The 18,941-nt window shown below is 47.3% G+C and overlaps 7 protein-coding genes across 7 annotated transcripts; 5 read left to right on the top strand and 2 right to left on the bottom strand.

The window, feature by feature from the left end:
- Positions 1-830: 830 nt before the first annotated feature.
- RhiXN_00768 (flavin-containing monooxygenase/FMO family protein) lies at positions 831-2,333 on the top strand (the record flags this gene model as incomplete). Its single annotated transcript, XM_043320587.1, has 2 exons — positions 831-1,006; positions 1,055-2,333. The coding sequence occupies 2 exons, from the start codon at positions 831-833 to the stop codon at positions 2,331-2,333; spliced, it is 1,455 nt and encodes a 484-aa protein (XP_043179599.1).
- Positions 2,334-2,761: 428 nt separating this feature from the next.
- Positions 2,762-3,733, bottom strand: RhiXN_00767 (carbohydrate-binding domain protein; the record flags this gene model as incomplete). Its single annotated transcript, XM_043320586.1, has 6 exons — positions 2,762-2,849; positions 2,911-3,062; positions 3,129-3,224; positions 3,289-3,391; positions 3,452-3,483; positions 3,545-3,733. 6 exons carry the CDS (start codon positions 3,731-3,733, stop codon positions 2,762-2,764), a joined length of 660 nt encoding a protein of 219 aa, XP_043179598.1.
- Positions 3,734-4,625: 892 nt separating this feature from the next.
- Positions 4,626-6,851, bottom strand: RhiXN_00766 (carbohydrate-binding domain protein; the record flags this gene model as incomplete). Its single annotated transcript, XM_043320585.1, has 4 exons — positions 4,626-5,990; positions 6,048-6,173; positions 6,343-6,497; positions 6,719-6,851. The coding sequence occupies 4 exons, from the start codon at positions 6,849-6,851 to the stop codon at positions 4,626-4,628; spliced, it is 1,779 nt and encodes a 592-aa protein (XP_043179597.1).
- A 199-nt stretch (positions 6,852-7,050) lies between these two features.
- RhiXN_00765 (uncharacterized protein) lies at positions 7,051-8,796 on the top strand (the record flags this gene model as incomplete). The annotated part of the gene is made up of 7 exons (XM_043320584.1): positions 7,051-7,343; positions 7,392-7,723; positions 7,831-8,116; positions 8,167-8,389; positions 8,440-8,499; positions 8,556-8,636; positions 8,695-8,796. The coding sequence occupies 7 exons, from the start codon at positions 7,051-7,053 to the stop codon at positions 8,794-8,796; spliced, it is 1,377 nt and encodes a 458-aa protein (XP_043179596.1).
- A 730-nt stretch (positions 8,797-9,526) lies between these two features.
- Positions 9,527-12,835, top strand: RhiXN_00764 (transporter protein Sec23; the record flags this gene model as incomplete). Its single annotated transcript, XM_043320583.1, has 16 exons — positions 9,527-9,725; positions 9,778-9,951; positions 10,003-10,044; positions 10,100-10,503; positions 10,563-10,660; positions 10,722-10,827; positions 10,892-11,114; positions 11,177-11,326; positions 11,379-11,638; positions 11,704-11,832; positions 11,882-11,954; positions 12,016-12,234; positions 12,291-12,436; positions 12,490-12,637; positions 12,691-12,725; positions 12,785-12,835. 16 exons carry the CDS (start codon positions 9,527-9,529, stop codon positions 12,833-12,835), a joined length of 2,457 nt encoding a protein of 818 aa, XP_043179595.1.
- A 2,179-nt stretch (positions 12,836-15,014) lies between these two features.
- RhiXN_00763 (uncharacterized protein) lies at positions 15,015-16,156 on the top strand (the record flags this gene model as incomplete). The annotated part of the gene is made up of 3 exons (XM_043320582.1): positions 15,015-15,709; positions 15,760-15,921; positions 15,973-16,156. The coding sequence occupies 3 exons, from the start codon at positions 15,015-15,017 to the stop codon at positions 16,154-16,156; spliced, it is 1,041 nt and encodes a 346-aa protein (XP_043179594.1).
- A 450-nt stretch (positions 16,157-16,606) lies between these two features.
- On the top strand, positions 16,607-18,906 carry RhiXN_00762 (Cellulase (glycosyl hydrolase family 5 protein); the record flags this gene model as incomplete). Its single annotated transcript, XM_043320581.1, has 9 exons — positions 16,607-16,752; positions 16,802-16,875; positions 16,948-17,196; positions 17,251-17,441; positions 17,503-17,650; positions 17,702-17,963; positions 18,024-18,511; positions 18,581-18,799; positions 18,857-18,906. The coding sequence occupies 9 exons, from the start codon at positions 16,607-16,609 to the stop codon at positions 18,904-18,906; spliced, it is 1,827 nt and encodes a 608-aa protein (XP_043179593.1).
- Positions 18,907-18,941: the final 35 nt, after the last annotated feature.

The raw sequence follows: 18,941 nt of genomic DNA, 5'->3' as shown, positions 1-18,941 counted from the left end.
GGACAGCTTAAGCACTGAGCCAGCCTGACAGCTGGGAGGATCCAACATAGACACAAAACATTGTATATAGCATGTACAGTGTACATAGCAATTAAATAGATGACTAATTAACTTTATAAGGAGTCTCTAAATAAATATAAATATGTATTACTCAATAAAAAAATAGTATTTGGGACAGTGAGAGAAAAAGAGAGGAGAACAAAATGAAGTAGCTCTATCTCAGTTAATACTTTGCAGATTTGGACGCTCTTACGCTCATTTGAATGCTGTAGGAGACGCAAACAACATTAATTAAGGCATCTAAGTGTCAAAACGGCAGGAAAAAGCTCCCCCTACTAATTGTAATTTAAGGCACATTTATACTTGCACACGTTCCATGGTGCCTTTGAATTGCATTGCTGAAATTGTTGTGTCTCTTACGTGTACCTTAACCGCCACTTATTAATCATTGTCAATCAGACGTAATAATTACTATCCTTGGGCTCTACGGGGACTGCAAAACCTCCGGAGCACTCACTCACTCGTGAAGGTGAGCGAGTACTTTGGAGTATTAAATATGGCGCTCCGAAGTGCTCGTGGGACGCTCTGGATCCGGTAGGATCCAAATGAGGAGGTCCCCAAAATCCGGACATTCTGGAGCACTCCGGGGTTTTTCGGGTCCCCGTAGAGAGTTGGTAAATCAAGTACACTACCCTGTGCTTCGATTGTGCTAGGACGTAATATTTTACTCATGTTATAGACTCTGCTATATATACTATTAGTTAATTGGACCATACCCTGAGTTCAGTGGTAACTTTCGACGAGCGTCCAACCGAGAGTAATTCCTCCCAATGGTTTCGACTTCAACACGACCAACTCGCCCACGTCGCTTCGCGGTGATTGGAGCTGGAGGTGCAGCAGGGCTCGCCTCACTCAAAGTACTATTTGATGAGCTTCGCGACTATGTTCGAGCTGGGGAAGTCGAGGTAGTGGGGTTTGAACAGCGTGAAGATGTCGGAGGCGTCTGGTATGACTATGAATCGGCTGTAAATAAGTCTGCTAACATTGTTTTCAGGCTTTCCGAGCCACGTCCAGATCCCTCGAAAAAGAAATGGCCCGAGACACCCGTGTACGATTCGTTAACTACCACTGTTCCACATCCAATCATGTTTTTCCCTTCGCACTTAGCGCCGCCATCGACTCCCCTTTTTACAGGCTCTCAGACGGTCAACGATTATATGCGGAGCTATGTCGACAAGTTCGAACTGAGAAAGTACATTCAGTTTAATGCACAGGTGACCTCGGCGACTTGGAATAGTTCAACCCATCAATGGAAGGTCGTCACCAAGCCACATGAAGGACCAGGAGCTGAAAGCGTCTCTTATTTTGACCATCTGCTAGTAGCCAATGGACACTACCGACACCCCTTCGTTCCAAATATTGATGGGTTCGGAGAATGGGCTTCATCAAACGACCGAAGCTATATCCATTCGATATGGTACCGTACACCTGACCCATACCGCAACCGCGACGTCCTGGTTATCGGAGGGAGTAGCTCGGGAGTCGATTGTAGCGACAAAATCTCCCTTGTGGCGAGGAAGACAGTCCATTCGGTCAGGTCACTCGGGGACCAGGACTTTGAGCACATCATCCAGAGAGGCGCTATATCCCACTTTACATCCGACGGCTTCGTTCATTTCAAGAACGGGAAGAGAGAATACGTAGACCGAGTTATTTTTGCAACCGGGTACCAATACGACTGCTCGTTCTTGACGCAACTACCGGTCGAGGAACCACAGTACACCTCTGGCCACTTGTACAACTCGGGATTCCATATATTCCCGCTTGCACTACATACATTCCCCCTTCGAGCAGCGTTTCCTCCGAACTCTCTTGCATTCATCGGGTTGCCCATTGGGATCACCGTGTTCAGTCTGGTCGAGGTTCAAGCTACGCTCGCAGTCCGCCAAATGACGGGTGGAGTCTCATTAGACTTTGATTACGAGTTATCACGAGCTCTGCAATGGAACGACGAGCTGCAGAAGACTCAACCCTCGGCATTGGAGGTGGCAAGAGCATGGCATAAGTTTCGAGGCCACATGTCATATGACTTCCTTGATTTACTATGGCAGAAGGCGAACGATGGTAGGCGTATCCCCAAGTGGAAGAGAGATTTGGTGCACCATGTATACGCCATGCACACAGAGTGGAAAGAGCTAGAGAGGTTAGGGTTAGCCGCAAGGTGGGCGCATGGGGTAGGAAAGGGAGGAATTCAGGATTGGATTGATCTGATGTGGCGAGTCATACATCGAGCGGAAGATAAGCAGCGGAGGCACATGAACCTTTTGACTTAAAACCGTATTCACTTATATTGATCAATGTTATACATTCGCACATTGTACTTTTCCTTAGCTATGCAATTCAACTGGAGCTAGTGGAACCGAGAAGCGAATCAGTCGTAATGCACACCACTTAGAAGACAGATGGCTCACTCTAATGTTTTGACGTCTAGTACCTGGCCGTGCCGGCCGTGCCACAACGATGACGAAGTACAAGAGCTGAAAGCTTATCACAGTAACGATGTCTTAATCATCCGAGTGTAGGTTTTCAGAGTTCCTTATATTTGGGTACCATGCCGCCGGTTATTTCTCCTTACATATTTTCATGAACAATAGCTTTTTAGATCATAGAAATGTATGCTGCCTAAGACAATACAATCCTAGGGAGAAAGCGCGCGAGCCGCAGTTTCAACCGTTTAAAGACCCATGTATGCGCCAGTAATTTAGCAAGCACCGCCGTCTTGCCAGACACCGCTACCACCGGTGCTGGGAGTCTCGTACTGAGTCCACCATTTAGCGGTCCACAAGTGTCTGTCGAACAACCAATTATTAGTTTGTATTCACGACCATCAACCAAGCCCGAGTTACTTACCCTCCATAAGTACACTTTTGCCCCCCAGTGTAAACAGTAGCGGAGCCATATGCGGCGACACCAGAGCACTTTCCGGTACCAGGGTTAGTGTTTCCGACGGAGGCCCGGGCTTGGTTGATCAAGTTTTGGGCGATACTCTGAGCTTGGTCGTACTAGATAATCAAGATGGCAAAAGTTAAGAATATGGGATGAGTGCATCCGGAGGAACAAGGACTCACACGATCGGGGAACTCAGAGCGCTGAACAGATTGAGCGAGCTGACCGGCGGTGTATCCTGGGTTGTTCCTGTCGTTGACAATGGCTTGGTCGAGGTACTAAGTTCATGATTGATGATGATGAGTCTATATGCGGCTTTTCGTTCAGAAAACCAAATCCTACCTTGTTGGTGCTGTAGTCGACGTTCATGATCTGGTCGTAGGTTCCCCATCCTTGACTGGGGCGCTGTTGGAAGACACCGATTGAGTCCTGGTCGCCGCAAGGCCTAAAACGATTACAGGTTAGGTTGGCGCTGATAGTTGGTACGGTGATTGTAAGTGCTCACAAGTTGTTGACATGGGATTCAATCCAGGCGGTCTGAGGAAAGGGTCAATGATGAGTCGCTCCGCATGAAAGCATATACAATGGATTCACGTACCTCAAAGGTGCTGAGCAAGACCTTGGCGGTGACACTACGGGATTGAGTGATACGATAGACTTGATCACGAACCGCGGCGTTGGCAGTCGAAGGGATGGTCTGGCAATCCCGAGCCTTGACAGCAGGTGCTGCGAAAGACACCTGAAGGAGGGAGAAAGCGGCAGTGATAGCAAGTGCGAAAGTCCTCATGGTGAATAGTTTTTCTTTTTTTCTTTTCTTTTCTGGACCTTGGGAGATCGAAGTAAGAGATGAAAGACTTGCTGGTGCTGGGTATCCAGTAGCCTACTGTGCACATTATTTATACTTTCAGCCATATGCATGTACCATTACTATAGTGACCTCGTCTTCAAACACAATAACATATGGAATGCTATTCCACATGTGAAAGAATGATACGCGCCGTCGGCTGCGAGCGAGAAGGACAAGTACACAGACAGACAACCACATGGAGGAGGCCGCCTGAGTACCCGAATCCCATGGATGCATAGGCGCTCCGGTCCATACGCTCTCGACGAGGAACGTGTTCAGGGGCAGCGTGGGTGTCGGGGTATTGTTACATTCGAGAAGCATAATCGAGCGTCGGCAAATCTCCTGCGAGTCTGCCAAGCATGTGTTTGTATACTTCAGGAGACGGTTGTCACCAGCACTGTGCCCGTGCTGGCCGGCACTATTTGTATTCACTTGCAACTTAAATCTGGTCAATGATTGCTAATTAGCCAGAATGCACGATACTTGGACATGTCAATAGTAGATTTTTAATCTGACTGACCATAGATAGTATTAGGGCTTTAAGCAAAGCGCAACGCACATAACTTATACAAGAATTCGTACTGAAATAAATATAGATCCACATCAAATCGGGGATTGTCCAGCACCTGGCAAATTGCAGTATGCCAACAATGCCAAACAATTTCTTGATCGGGTCATTAGCCAACGTTCGCTAAGCTCGCTTCGTGAGTCGGAAAAGAGTCATCAGGTTGACAATGTGAAAACATAGGATAAGTTTGACCGAGCTATATGTCCAGTTGTAAGCATCATGAAATATTAAGGTCCCCAAAGCAGACCGACATTACCGGCGATATTAACTAAGCTTTAAGCTCCTTGCCCAGCTACCTCGGGTGAAATCCCACTGCTCGGGTCCGACCCTGGTAACCCACTCCTCTCTACGCAAAGACTCTATCATTTCCTTCACAACAAGGTCTGGAATGCACGACCATTGCCCATCGCTCCTTAGAGCTTTTGTCCAGGTTTTGAGGTCCACGCCGCCACGTTGAGCTATCAGACACCGGCGTAAAGCAGCCAGCATGACCGGCCGTAAGACTTCAAGTGTTACGGGGATATAGGCATCCTCACTATCAGAGGGGTCAGATAATAACTCTGTAGATTGGCCATCGCCCTCTGAAATAGTTTCCAAATCGGAACACGAGGGAGCAGTCAACGCAGTTGAAATAGTGCTTGCGCTGCTGCTCGCTGTGGCGCTGGTTACGTCGTGCCAGATCCCACTCGGGGTCTGAGAGATTCTTCCGGTTGGCTCGTTGAACAAAGGTATTTGCCTCTTGGGACCGTCGAATAGTATTAATTCTCCCTCGCTGACGAGCGTACGCAATGCGGATTCGAAAAGCCGTTTCATACGTGTTGCTTGCTTCTTTTTGTCCTCGTCATGTAACTTTGATAGTTTAGCATGGTATGCGGCTCTTCTGGCAGTTTCTTCTGGCGTGATAGGCTGGCTGACACGAGACGAGGAGCGTGGTGTGCTTGAGCTTCGAATCGAGTTGGGGTTTGAACCCATTCGACTTTGAGTGGCACTTGAACGCTGGAGAGGTAATGATTCGGTACTCGTACGAGAAGATCCCGCTATCGCTTTGGCCGAACTGGATTTATGAGGGACCCGCGACGATTTGGAATGAGACCCTAAAGTCGTAGTCGTTTTAGAGGCGGAAGCAGTGGCAGAGCTCGGAGCGACCTTCTCTGAAATTGACGAGTGTGCCGCTTCATACTTGGCTCTGGCACTCCGTTCCGCGTGCCTCATGGCCTTGTCCCTTTCATGCGCCGCGTTATCCACAACGCGTCGGGCAAGATCAGAAAGAACCCGGACGCGCCGAAGATAGGAAAGAGTTACGCCAAGAGTAGGAGTAGGACCTTCGTCAGATATCAATCCTGCAGGTTTTCTTGGAGTAGGAGAACCAAACGAATCGACATAAGGCCGAGTAGACCGCGTTGGTGTTTTGTTGAATGAGTCTGAACCTGCCCTTTTCTGGGAGGGCCTAGGAGTCGAGTTACTAGTGTTTCCCGGCATTGACTCCAGAGGTAAGATGTCATGAGAAGTGGACTCCGGCATAGAGAGTGTCGACACTACAATGTGCGAAAGATACATCCTGAAGACATTTTCATTAAGATCCTTGGAGCGAAGGCGAGAAGGATGTCGAAGACGTGGTTTATCTTCTTTCTGTAAGCAATAGGCAGGATCAGTTGTGGAAGGATTAAAGTCATAACATGGGCGTACCGGTGACCCGACTGGGGAAGAATGGTCAGCGGTCGCAGGTGAGCTTGCCATAGAGGATGCATAACCATATTGCGGGGTGAACCTGTCGCTTTCCTTTGGGGTAGAGGGGTTGGGGAGTGGTGGAATCTTAAGGGTTGAGAATACACATCACGGTGTTGCCTCAAGACGTGAAGCAGATGCTGTGATTCGGCATTAGGGGACGCGCACTTCTCTAGTTGGTGGTTAGATGGGCGGACAGAAAGAATACGAGAGGGAAAAGTGGCCCACCTATAGAAGAAACATACAACTGGCGAACCTCCTTGTAACTTTCAATTTTACCAATAACAGAAACGATGTCTCCAATTTCAAAGCCCCGTAATCGATGAAATGATGAACTCTCTCCCAATTCTTCCATTGACATCCGTTCATGACGCCTCTTGAGACAGTTGATCGAAGCAGTACCATCATCAACTAACATAACGCGTTAGTATGATTTATTCTTATTTTAGTAAACCGGACCCGTCCTACTCAGATAAATACTACGAGATTCATATTCGGTCGCCTCTACAAGTAGCCCGACAATATGTACGTTTCTACATGGAACATTGCCAAGCCAATAAATATCTAGATCTAATGATGGCCGTGATGTCGATGAGCTCAAGAGGCTAATATATTACAGCGCGAAACTGTACCTTTGATGGCCTCTGGGACTGCGTGCATGTCTGCTACCGAGCAGTGCGCTACGGCATCTGTTCGTAGAACGTAAGATTTGACTTGGTTAGCTGTGAGAGCATCCGACTTTGATAGTTGGTCGTTGATTGGCATTGAGCATTGCCAAGTCACATGACCCGCGCGTTCGCGCGCTGGGATTATTGCATCATAGATCTAGGGACGCTGGACGTCATCGCTGATGCTTGAAGAAGACACGGCATGCGTAGAAAGCCACGATGCGGCCTTTGCGTGGGGATAAATACGAGGCAGAATTATCCACAATCGGCTAGAGCTAAAGAATCCCTCACCTACCATGGCTCGTTCTCTGTTCGTTTTGTGTGTTGGTACCGCCCTATGCAGCCGAGTTATCGCCCATCCGCCCCCGGAACCAAGAGCCACACCGACTCCAACGACACCGGTCAGACGCGACCTCACAGACATCCCGGCTTCAGTGACCTCTCTCCTTGGTAGTGCTATTCCCTCGGATGCTGCTGGCGGGATTTTGCCCGCCTGGCTTACCATGCCATCAGACGACCAGATCAAGGAGCAGCTTGGCCTCAATGATACTTCAATCTCTCAGCTCCCAGTGGAGGTCATGAATATTCCGTGAGTACTCTTCTGGAACCGCCTCAGCAAATTCTCACAATCTAATAGAGGCTATGCAAACTGGACCGCAAATGGCTGGAACAATCGTATACACGGTTATGTCTATAAAAACCCACCAGCGACAGCAGACCAACTGGATGCAGCAGCCCAGGTATTCGTACCGTCGCTTGACGAATCGGGTTTCACGGATGCCAATCGCGCCATGGCTCGCAATGTGACAGCGGCACTTATCACTTTGCCGGTACAAAACTACAGCTTACAGTTCAACTTGCGCTACAATGGGCAACCTGCTGCGAATATCACTTTCCCACTCCCAACCGACGACCGTGGTGAATACGATCAGTTTGTCCCGTTCACGTCGCCCGGGTTAGTCCCCAATGGTAACGAGACCAATGTCGTCCAAGGACTGGAACTGTTCACCCCCGCAATCCAGAGCAAGTAATTTCATCTTGTCTGTGAGATCACCGAGCTAATTGGCCCGTAATAGGTGGAAATGCTTCGTCCTATCTGGTCCCACCTCAAGGCATCACTCTAGTAGCTGATATCGACGACATACTCAGAGTTACACGGATCTATCAACCAGCTGACGGTCTCAGAAACTCATTTGCGCTACCCTACGTCCCGTGGATGAACATGCCAGATGTTCTTAAGAGCTGGGAACAAAGAGTCCAAGGCTTGCATTTCCATTACCTAACGACGACTCCCATCAAGGTCACTCAATTCTACGAATCATTCATATACGCCAATTATCCCCTTGGAAGCTTCGACATACGGTAGGTTAATCCATCCGGTTTACCGGCATATATGCTGACAATTAGAGTAGTCCTCTAAATCTGACGACAGTTGATCAAATATTCCAAGTCAGAAAAGTTAACCTTCACCGAATCTTTGAAACCTTTCCCCAGCGCAAGTTTGTCCTACTCGCAGATACTTCGAATGGCGATATCATGAAACAATATCCTGCTATGGTCACTCAATTCCCTGGTCAAGTACAATGCATACTGCTGAGGAACACAAGTGCCACGGATTCAGGGAATCATTTCCCGGTGCGTACATTTAAGAACAAACAAGTCCTACGTTCTAACTTTTCGTGTAGTATGATACCTCTGGGTTCAAGGATATCGACAACTCAACCTACATGTTCTTCAGAACTCCAGTGAGCTGTATCATTAAGTGTGCATCGCATATATGCTGAATCAAGGAATCCTCTAGGACGATATTGCTGGATTAGATTTCTCAAACGGCGATTGCAGGAATGCGTCGGTCCCTCAAAATGTCACATTTGAATACCAGGTATGCGCTCGCGAATTAAAAGGCTTCGTGTATGCATCTTGACACTAGCTTACTTCAGGGGCTACCAAGCGTTTTAGGCAATGCTGCGGTGTTTACCAGGCCCAACAATCTCATCCTCGCGCCTCTCTTGATTCCCTTCCTTGTTGCACTATTTGCATGAGCGAGCTCAATACGAATGTTTATACACGAACTCTTTCCATTCATACCCATGTCGTTGACGATGTTGAACATTGGAATATGTAATTCTGGCTTTTCGATTGTCTTATAAGTAGCCTGAATGGACTGGCCACTCTCGTTTAGATTATAATGTAGTAAAATATAAGCACTTCAATCTCGAGAGTCCGGGGTCGCTAGCAATGAATACAAAATAGGCCAACGATATGATGGACCCCCAAATTTTATTCCACGCATGCGTTGTATCATGATCTTACACCCGCCGGCGTAGCCCACAGGCAGTGTGCTTGCTTGTATTTGTGAAACTTGAGATTGCTCCTCCAAGAGAGATTCGACATATTATCACGATGTCACGATATCCAGGCGGACTCTCAAGATGCAAACCACAAGTTGGATGGATGAACATGCAAGGGTTTTATAAGCTGGATCTACCGTACAACAAGTGCACGCATACAATAAATCAAATGGGCATGATGGCCTAAGTCAGCAATCACATCTGTAGAATTTATTCTTGACGTCTCCTGTGAACGATTCGACAGGCGCCTGGAGATTGGCGAGCTGAGAGCGGGACCGATCACGTGATATGACACGCGCACCTACTTGCCCTCATCTCAAACGACTTACGCCTCCACCTGTGGGAGGTGGTCCGATACTAGCCCAACACAAACATTTATTGTACTATACATCAAAATTGACAATTGGGCTTGTATCTTAGAATGCCCATCCCTCAGCCTCCACATAGTGCTGGTCGCCCGTTCCCAGGGCTCCGCTCGCGAATTGACCCCTCTCAAATCCCATCACCAGTAACATCATGGCAAACAGACCAAGCAACATGGGATAAAGGAGCATTCATGACTTGCGCGTCGCCTCAGACTATCCCTATTTCAAGCTCGGAATATGTTGCAGTCGATCAAGGTAAAGTGATGATCAGCTACGAGGCAAACGAGCATTCTTATGCCTCCAATAGGAAATTCTGCACCACGATTTATCCGGCTCTCGACTTATTCGATGCCATTCTCTCATGACCTAGCTTCTGGATGTCACCTACCAGTTGCAGCAATGATCCAACCCTTTGCACAGCAGCCAGACAACGAAGCGCCGGTTCCAGTTGTGGACTTTGGAGAAGCTGGACCACCCAGATGTAATTCATGCAGAGGATATATTAACCCTTGGTGCACGTGGACGAACGCAGGCCAAAAATGGATCTGCAACTTGTGCCAGGAAACGACAGAAGGTCGGTTTGATTCAGAATGCACTTGTATTTCACTGGATGTTTACAAAACACCTAGTTCCGCTGGAATATTTTGCAACTTTGGAGGCTTCCGGTCAGCGTGTGGACCATGAATCCCGACCTGAATTAAACCACGGTACTATCGATTTTATTGTGCCTAAAGAATACTGGGCGCAGCCTCCCCCTCCACGTCTATTGTCTTCCAACAACGATCCCGTCGCATCTCCATCCAGAACCACATTCCTTCCGAACTTGCAACAACCCCCTCCACCTAGTAGGAAGCCGGAATCCTTGCATATACTCTTTGGAATAGATGTTAGCGCGGAATCAGTCACCTCGGGTCTCGCACATGCAATCTGTACTATTCTTAGGCACACTATCTTCGCGAATCCAGATGTCTCATCGAAAAACATAGGTATCGTAGCATATGATGCCAAATCGGTATACTTTTTTGATCTATCTGTACGTATTTTTGTTTGTGCAATACAATCGAAATTGATTATTGTATTTGCATACTCTAGCCAAACTTATCTCAACCAAAGATGCTCGTTGTTTCAGATATGGAAAGCATGTTTGTACCACTTCGAACGGGGTTATTTGTCGATCCGTATTTATCCAGGTACGTAATTTCTCTCCCAATAGAAAAAGATACCATAGTGGATATTTGTGAAATTATCAAGGAATCTGATTGAAGGGCTATTGGACATGATCCCCACATATTTTATATCAGCTATCTCAGGTGGAGCTGCCTTGGGAGCTGTTGTACAGGCCGGTCTCTCTGCGCTCGTGAGTAGACGTTCCTCATATAAGTTTGTTTTAATATGATATTTATATTCGTGTGTCTGGTCAGTTGCCTACAGGAGGTGAAATACTCTTATTTCAACGTTCCCATCCTTCAGACCTACCCGAGAGGTCCAAACCCGACCAAGAATTAGCTAGCACGGACAAAGAGAGAACCCTGTTCGTTCCAGGATCTCTGAAATGGACAGAACTCGCGGAGGAATGTGCAGAAGCTGGTATCGCTGTGAACACATGGCTCTTCCCAAGTCAATTTGCTGACGTTGCTACAATAAGTAAGCAGTGCATACATGGTTTCATGACTTAATTTTGCTTACACATGGTTACTACATCACAGACGCGTTATCACTAAAGACAGGAGGTGATATTTATTTCCACCCTCGGTTTTTACCTGAGCGTGATCAAGCTGTGGTTGGCTCAGAAGTCTCGAGAGTTTTAACTCGACCAATGGGGTACAATTGCACTATGCGCGTACGATGTTCCACTGGTTAGTGTGTCTGGCAACTCCCTGCGGGGTGGAACTGAGTCAATGCCTCCAGGTCTCTCGGTGTCAACAAACTTGGGTGCATTCCACCAAATGTCACCTTCGGATTTGACCATCGCTAGCAGTCATGCAGATAATAGTGTACTCGTCACGTTTACTCATTCCGGGCGCCTAGATGATCGCCGAGAAGCGCATATACAGAGTGCAACTTTATACACCAGTCGTACGGGAGAGCGTCGGGTTCGCGTTCTCAATATCGCAGTTCAAGTCAGTACGCTAGCCGCCAACATCTTTAAGAACGCAGATCTGGAGGTTGTATGCTGTACATTTACTCGAGAAGGTAAATATCTGCTATGTTTTATGTAAACATGGATATTCAGTGCAAAGAAGCTTTACAGATGATGTCCCAAAGATCACTTACAGAAATTCGAGATAGCATTAGCGAAAAATGCGCAGCCCTCTTACTTGCTTACAGGCGTAATTGTGCTGCTTCGACTTCACCAACGCAGGTAAGATAGTGAAGATAGGGGGTGCCTACATATGGTTAACCGATTCCAGCTTATCCTTCCTGAAGCATTCAAAACACTACCTGTCTATGTACTTGGACTTCTCAAGTCCCGACCCCTGAAAGGTTATATCAACGCCATTCACTCCATATGGTTAATCGGCTTACAACTAATTTACTTACCTAGGCAGCAACGTTATCACCGACGTACGCAACTATCATGCAGAACGGCTGATCTCGATTAGTACTTCAGCAACTATGCGATATCTTTACCCCCGGATGACCGCAATTCATGATCTGTCGCCAAACGTCGGGTTTCCTTCCGAACAAACTGGGCGCTTAGTTCTCCCATCACCCATGCCTAGCTCTTACACTCACATGGAGCCTCATGGTGTTTATATGATTGGTGAGCTGCCGTATGTCATGGTATTTCGGCTAAATAGGCTGACATATAACGATCAGAAAACGGAGAAGATATGTATATCTGGGTTGGAGATGGTGTATCCCCACAAATTCTACTCGATCTTTTCAACGTCGAGAACTGGGATGAGATTGGGCCACGCACGGCAAGTTTATCTGGTACAACTGATTTCAAACTTGCTTATTCTGTTGCACTTTTCAGCACTCATTACCTGAGCTCCAGACACACTTATCAGTTCAGGTTCGCAACCTTATCACCCATGGTAATCTGTTGCGTGGACGAGCGTTACCGTTGCATGTCGTTCGCCAAAACATGGATGGAGCGGAGATCGAGTTCAGCAATCTCCTTGTCGAAGACACGAACAACGACGCAATGTCATATGTGGACTGTGAGTTAGATTGTATCGTAATATCACTTTACTTGAATAACATGGTCTAATAGATTTATGCTACGAGCATAAACAAATCAACCAGGCGGTAAGTTCAATAGATGTAACTTTCGCCAACAATGTAAACTCAATATAATGCTTTTTCAGCTTGTCAATGGCACTAACATTGGGTCCAACGGGTGGCGTATACCGTGGTGATTTTTAGGCCTAATATAGTTTCTTTTGAGATTTATACTTGAGCAATGTCGCGCCATTTAGCTGTTAGATCATTACCAATAAATACTATACTCGAGGTTCGATAGCTTAGGACGGACCAATAATTAGCTATAGCGAGCCAGGTTGCACGGGAAGCTCGGTGATATGCCTGTAGAAAGGCCCGCGTACATACTTGGAACTCTAGCGAAGTACGGGTATTAATAGCCTTTTCGTATTCACCTAAATTAGGCAGAATACCGAAACGTGGACAATTTCATAATGTAACATATGATTTACCTGGCCGGTCAACATTCAAATCTTTAATTCCAAGTACGCGATACCATCTCACTATTCCAATCCAAAGCTCCGTATCCCATATTCTTTAGTATTCCGATTTGTTACTCGTGAAACATTCAAATGGCAGATTGGGAACCTCCCAAAGATTCCGGTGATCTCCACCCCCCGCAGGCAGAGAAACTGGAGAGTGAAGTGTTCGGTTTGGCAAGTAGCCTGATTTATTGACTTAGATATGCATAAAACCATCAACTATTAAATCAAAAGTAATATAACTATCATAACTCAACCAGATCTGGACTCGCAAGTGAGTTATTGGAATTACTATGAACTCTTGCCAATTACAAATAGAATAATTCCAGGAGTTTCAATTTTGAAGCATAGGGCTCGGAGGTAGAGTGCATTCATGGTCAAAATGAACATCGTGCGATGCCTTGGTTTGAATACAATTCAAGGAATAACACCTTCGCATGGCATGGATTATGAGGTAGGCAGGGCATTCGGTCATCTGAACCAGTCTAGGAGGGGAACGTGTTATGCGCGAAGCATGCGAAATCCATAGCAAACCTACCGTGCCTCTGAGTAAGTATGCCCATTCTTCGAAGCATATTATGGAAACCAGTTACCTGACTGAAATAACACAATATACACTTACATTCGTTGTGCTGACTTCAGTATAATGCGGGCGAGTATGTTAACGACTGAAGAATATTTGGGCGCTTGTTTCGAAATGCCAAGAGAGCATGGGGGCCAGCTGGATGACGTGGATCTGATGATCGTTTTAGCGGTCAGCGCTCACCAATTCAAAAGAACCCAGATGCTTTTGTACAGTACTAGGTTCTATCATGTACACAATCTAATAGTCACGAGGCACCTACTATAAGTTGATGCAAGTCCGATTGTACTCGTTACAAGTTGCGTCAGTCAAGATAATTAAGTGGATACTGATGTATGACTTGGTGCGGTTTTACACTATTGAACGATTTAATGCCCTCCCTTTCTTCACCAAAATCAAGCTTGTTTGTTTGTGGTTCTCCCAGAGCCCACCAAGTCCAATGAATAACTCAGGTGGCTATGAAGTGGCGAAATGAATTTGCAATATTCGCAAACAGACGTGCCAAGTGTAGATGAGACATCGACTCTATTGAGGACGAAGTCAAGATTCCAACTTCCACATCTGCTGGAGTATGCTCTAGGCCACTACGTTATAGACATATGACCACGTCTGATTGGCGATCGGCTGTGGATCCTCCCCACATGCCCTAGGGATGCTCCTGTAGCGCGCAGGGTTCCCCAAGGTGGCATCCGTCATCGCCATATCCCGTACCGACTATTTGTTAAGAATTTCCTTGACCGGAACATCACCGGCTCGCCTGGGAATCGGAACATACCCTATGTGAGCTCGGAAGATCCTGTCAACGGCGCAAATGGCCATCGCGGTGGGGAACGTCCACAAATCTTACATGATACACGTGCAACTAAATGGGGCATTGTAAGCTCAAGCACTAACAACCAGGCAGCAAAGAAGATCCGAACCTGGGGTATCCAGTGAGTCTACCACATGAACCAATTTAGTATGCCCCCCACAAATGTAGTGGTGGAAATCAGAAGTACTGCATTAGTTATTCGGAGCTGTGCCTATCATGGCGACCAGCCCTACGGATGGGTGGAGGTTGATATGATCCTCGATCTCCAAGTCAGGCCTCAGTGTAGGCAAATTAGCTTATTTGTTTGACGGGTCCAAAGCTCACCATAGCGAGTTGATGATCCTGCTTGTGCGTGGCGGATAAGCGAAGAGGGGGGAGGTATAATAACCCCTGATCCGAAGTCTGGTACACCAACCTGGTGTTCCCCATCGCTCTTCAGTATACCTCAGTCTAAGCTGAACATGGCTGCATTCACGTCTCTCCCCGGAGAACTGACTGTTATCATCCGTCAATGCATACCTTGCGATGACTTGAGCACCCACCTCGCACTCCATGTAGTCGCACGAGGAGCCCGCCTTACTTTGTATGACGAGGCTGTTTGGCGTGACCTATGCTACGCCAATGGCTTCGGGGGCATCTTCTCCAGGGATGTGATAGAGGGATGGCGTAAAAGCGCCCTAGTACTTTCTCGATACCAAGAGCTAATGGGTGAATCCCATTATCGTCGCTATGGTCCATTACAGTGGTCTAGGTCGCTACCATTGGCGAGCATACATCCACCCTCATCGCACCCCTCGCTCGAACTCCACCCTGCATTCTCCAGCCTATCATTTGACAGACGAGCTCTCGCTGCAAGTCAAGGTTTATCAGCAGCATATCTCCATGCCCAGCCATGGGATTTAGATGACCAGAAGAGTCGTACGATTGCGGACCAGATAGCGGATGTGACCCCAACGCAGCTGGAGCGTCATATCGGTGCATACGCCCTTGCTACTGTACCAGCAGTATCTGAATTGAACGTCCTATTTGATCACTGGGGTGCGTCCCTCGATGCGAACACTGCCAAGGATGCCTGCTCCTTTACGTCAGAGCTCGCACGAGTACAACGAGATGACGGCGTGCGTGTTATCGACGTGGTTGGAGGAATACTGAAATGGTAAGATTGTATACTCAGACCAGTCTTCGGGCTCTAATCAGACATACCAGGTTGATGACCCCTTTGACGGATACCCAAGTTGATAAGTTGGTCGAGCTCGATAGAATGCTCGATCCTGAGCTATATGCCATGCTCGAATTCAGTACGGATCCTGATACCCTATCAGCGTATTGGAAACGGAAGTACCAACGCCGAGGAGATGTATTCAAAGCGTGAGTATGCTACTCGGGATTGTTGAAATAATACTGACTCGGGGATCCTAGGCACTTCGCCGGTTTGCGCCCAGTTGAAGGGGAACCAAATACTGTTCGGGCTGTTTGGTGTCCAGAAATACGTTTTGAAGTCCTTGGTTATAATGGAGTTGTAAATGCGAAGGAAATAGGCGATACACCAGCTGCCGGCAGCTGGTTGGCCGCCCAAATCAATCGGATTGCAACTCTAGCTTGATAAATACCCTTTTCTTGCTGTTTCTATTCTCGGACATTCGTGTTGTATCAGTAGCCATATTTGTATACCTCCTCACTGCCGGGTCTGTAGCAGGGGTGCTGGGCCGGGCCTACTTTATGCTTACCTAGGATTATGCTGAATTGAATATGATTATTTCCTCTTTCACGATTAATTAAAACCATAGTTAAAGATTTTGTTGATACAACGCTACTTAGAGCTGGGTGAGGTTTTGAAGATTGAGACACTTTCAAATGGGTTAGATAAATAAATACCTTAGGGATACAAATGATTAGGTCCGAACTGTATTTAGCCCGAAAAATTCTTTGCCAAACCCTAGCGTCTGATATCGTTCAAAAACTATCCAACCAGTTGAGAAACATGATGGTTCTGGACGTGGTCGATAGCACTCACGAATGTTACTCCACCTTCGTCCCAGCCATTTACCAAAGAATGGAAGAACAACAACTGTCAAAAGAAGCTGCAGCTGCTGCACAGATTCGTCCCACTCCTGCTGCGCCAAACGTTCTTCCTCCTCTTCGCTATCATACGAAATTTGTGATCTCGAATCATCGACACTGGAGGCAGGAGAAACAGAGGTCGATGATTTGGGTTCCAAGTATGCCATCTTTCTAATACTGATTTTAGGGTACGTGGATTCCAACACCCACTCGAATATCTAAGAAGGGAATCAGAATCTGGAGATAAATGGAAGCTGGATGGTACGAGGTCATGTGACATTAGAAACACAAGGGCTGACATAATGGATTGCATACATACATCCAGCCTTCCAGTGTCGTCATGGAGGTCAAACAAGATATACCACACCTTACGGCAAAGACGCTGTTCCTTTTCGTCTACCAACATGGATACCTTGTTCAAGAAGGCTATTAATAAAATAGATAAAGAGGTGTCGGATAGATTTGGTGTCAAGATTGCCGACAAAGTGTTCACAAATAGCCCAAATTTCTCAACGCCAAACGTGGCGCCTCTTTCTCCACGGGATATCTTCAGGTTTAGGAAGCAACGAGGGATAAACCTTGGTAAGTAAGACATGACGCCGCACCATTGCTCAACCCAAGCGCATTATCACATAGGTTCCTGGTTTGTACAAGAGCGCTGGATATGTGAATCGACATACTGCGGCTGCGGTGGAGGACAAAGTGATCTTCACATCGCACAAGGTGCTAACGGAAAGGAGATAATGGAACATCACTGGGATACCTGGATCACTGAGGAGGACTGGAGCGCTATCCAATCACAGGGGTTCAACACCGTACGACTACCGGTCAGTAGCTCACAACCGAGATTCTGCCCTCGCTTCGCCCAGTTGATCACCTCCATGCTAGATTGGATACTATCACGTATCAGGGGTAGATCATTCAGCCTTGGATGACACAGACTTCGAATCATACAAGCATATTTTCTCGGGAGCATGGGGAAGGATCCTTCGCGCAATTGGGGACGCTGAGAGATATGGTCTTGGAATATTGATAGGTGGGTTGCCATCAGAATGCCTATTTTTTTCTCGCTTAATGTTATCACCAGACCTCCACGCTGCTCCCGGCGCTCAGAACAGGGACTCCCATAGCGGGACCGGATCTGGAGAGGTTCGCATGTGGACCAAGACGAACCTATCGCGTACGGTTCACGCGCTGCAAGTTTTGACAGCTCAGCTTGTATCACGTCCCAACGTGGTCGGCATAGAGCTCGTCAATGAGCCGGCCAACAATGATCACGTTCAAAAGTGGTACGAAGACACACTAGCTGCCCTGCGCAAGATAAGCCAAGACCTTCCTCTGTATATTAGGTAAATACGATCAAGCTCGGACAAGTTACACTAGGGAGCTAAAGTACTACATTGGTCTAGCGATGCTTGGGACGCACAGTGGTATTCCAAAATAGTTGGTGCTCGGTCAGATTTTGTCGTCTTGGACCACCATCTATACCGCTGCTTTACTCCAGAGGACGCTAACCTATCAGGGGACGAACACGCAGCAGCGCTCCGTAATTCTCGTCCTCTTGTTCCATTGTCTGCCGCGGCTAGAGGAAACATTATAGTCGGTGAATGGAGTGCAGCATTAAACCCGGCTTCATTGCGTTCCAACGAAGCCGGTGAGCAGGACCGTCAGCGTCGTGTATGGGCTCAGGCCCAAATCGATGCGTATGAAACTTCATGTGGGGGCTGGTTCTTCTGGACCTGGAAAAAAGGTACAGGATGGGACGCAGGATGGAGTGCAAAGGATGCAACCCTAGCAGCAATACTTCCACGTTGGGTCGGGGGTCGAAGGAAATCTGAGGTTAGACGTATACCCTCAGATGCAAGGTGGAAGCAGCAGGCGCTGAATGGAGCATTAGGTGGGCCCGGGTTTCTGGAATTGCGCACGCTGAGCTGTCAGATTGTCTAATGCGGATCCCCAAATCAAGATCAGCACAAAAATTATTGGGCTTCTCGAGGCGCGTATAACGAGCTTTGGAGATTTGAAGATGGTTATTCTACTGGGTGGAATGATGCGGTCATGTTCCTGACGTTTAACGACAACGGGCCGTCCGTATCCGAGTTAGGTTTCCGAAGCGAGTGGTTGAAACGGCGTGTTGCAGATCACGTCAAAGCGCGCGGGAAGAGCGGAAATATCTGGGAGTTTGGTGAGTATAGTCAGTAGAATTCGAGAACCTGCGAACTCATGACATGTGTGCAATAAGAGCATGGGTTTAATCAAGGTTTTGATACTGCGTGGGCCAGTGCCTTTTAACTGTATTACGACATGGAGGTAAACTGAGGTGTGAC

The sequence above is a fragment of the Rhizoctonia solani genome, chromosome 4, assembly GCF_016906535.1.
Source record: "Rhizoctonia solani chromosome 4, complete sequence".
Lineage (NCBI taxonomy): Eukaryota > Fungi > Basidiomycota > Agaricomycetes > Cantharellales > Ceratobasidiaceae > Rhizoctonia > Rhizoctonia solani.
The sequence above is the reverse complement of the archived record's forward strand: the minus strand, read 5'-3'. Positions and strand labels throughout refer to the sequence as shown.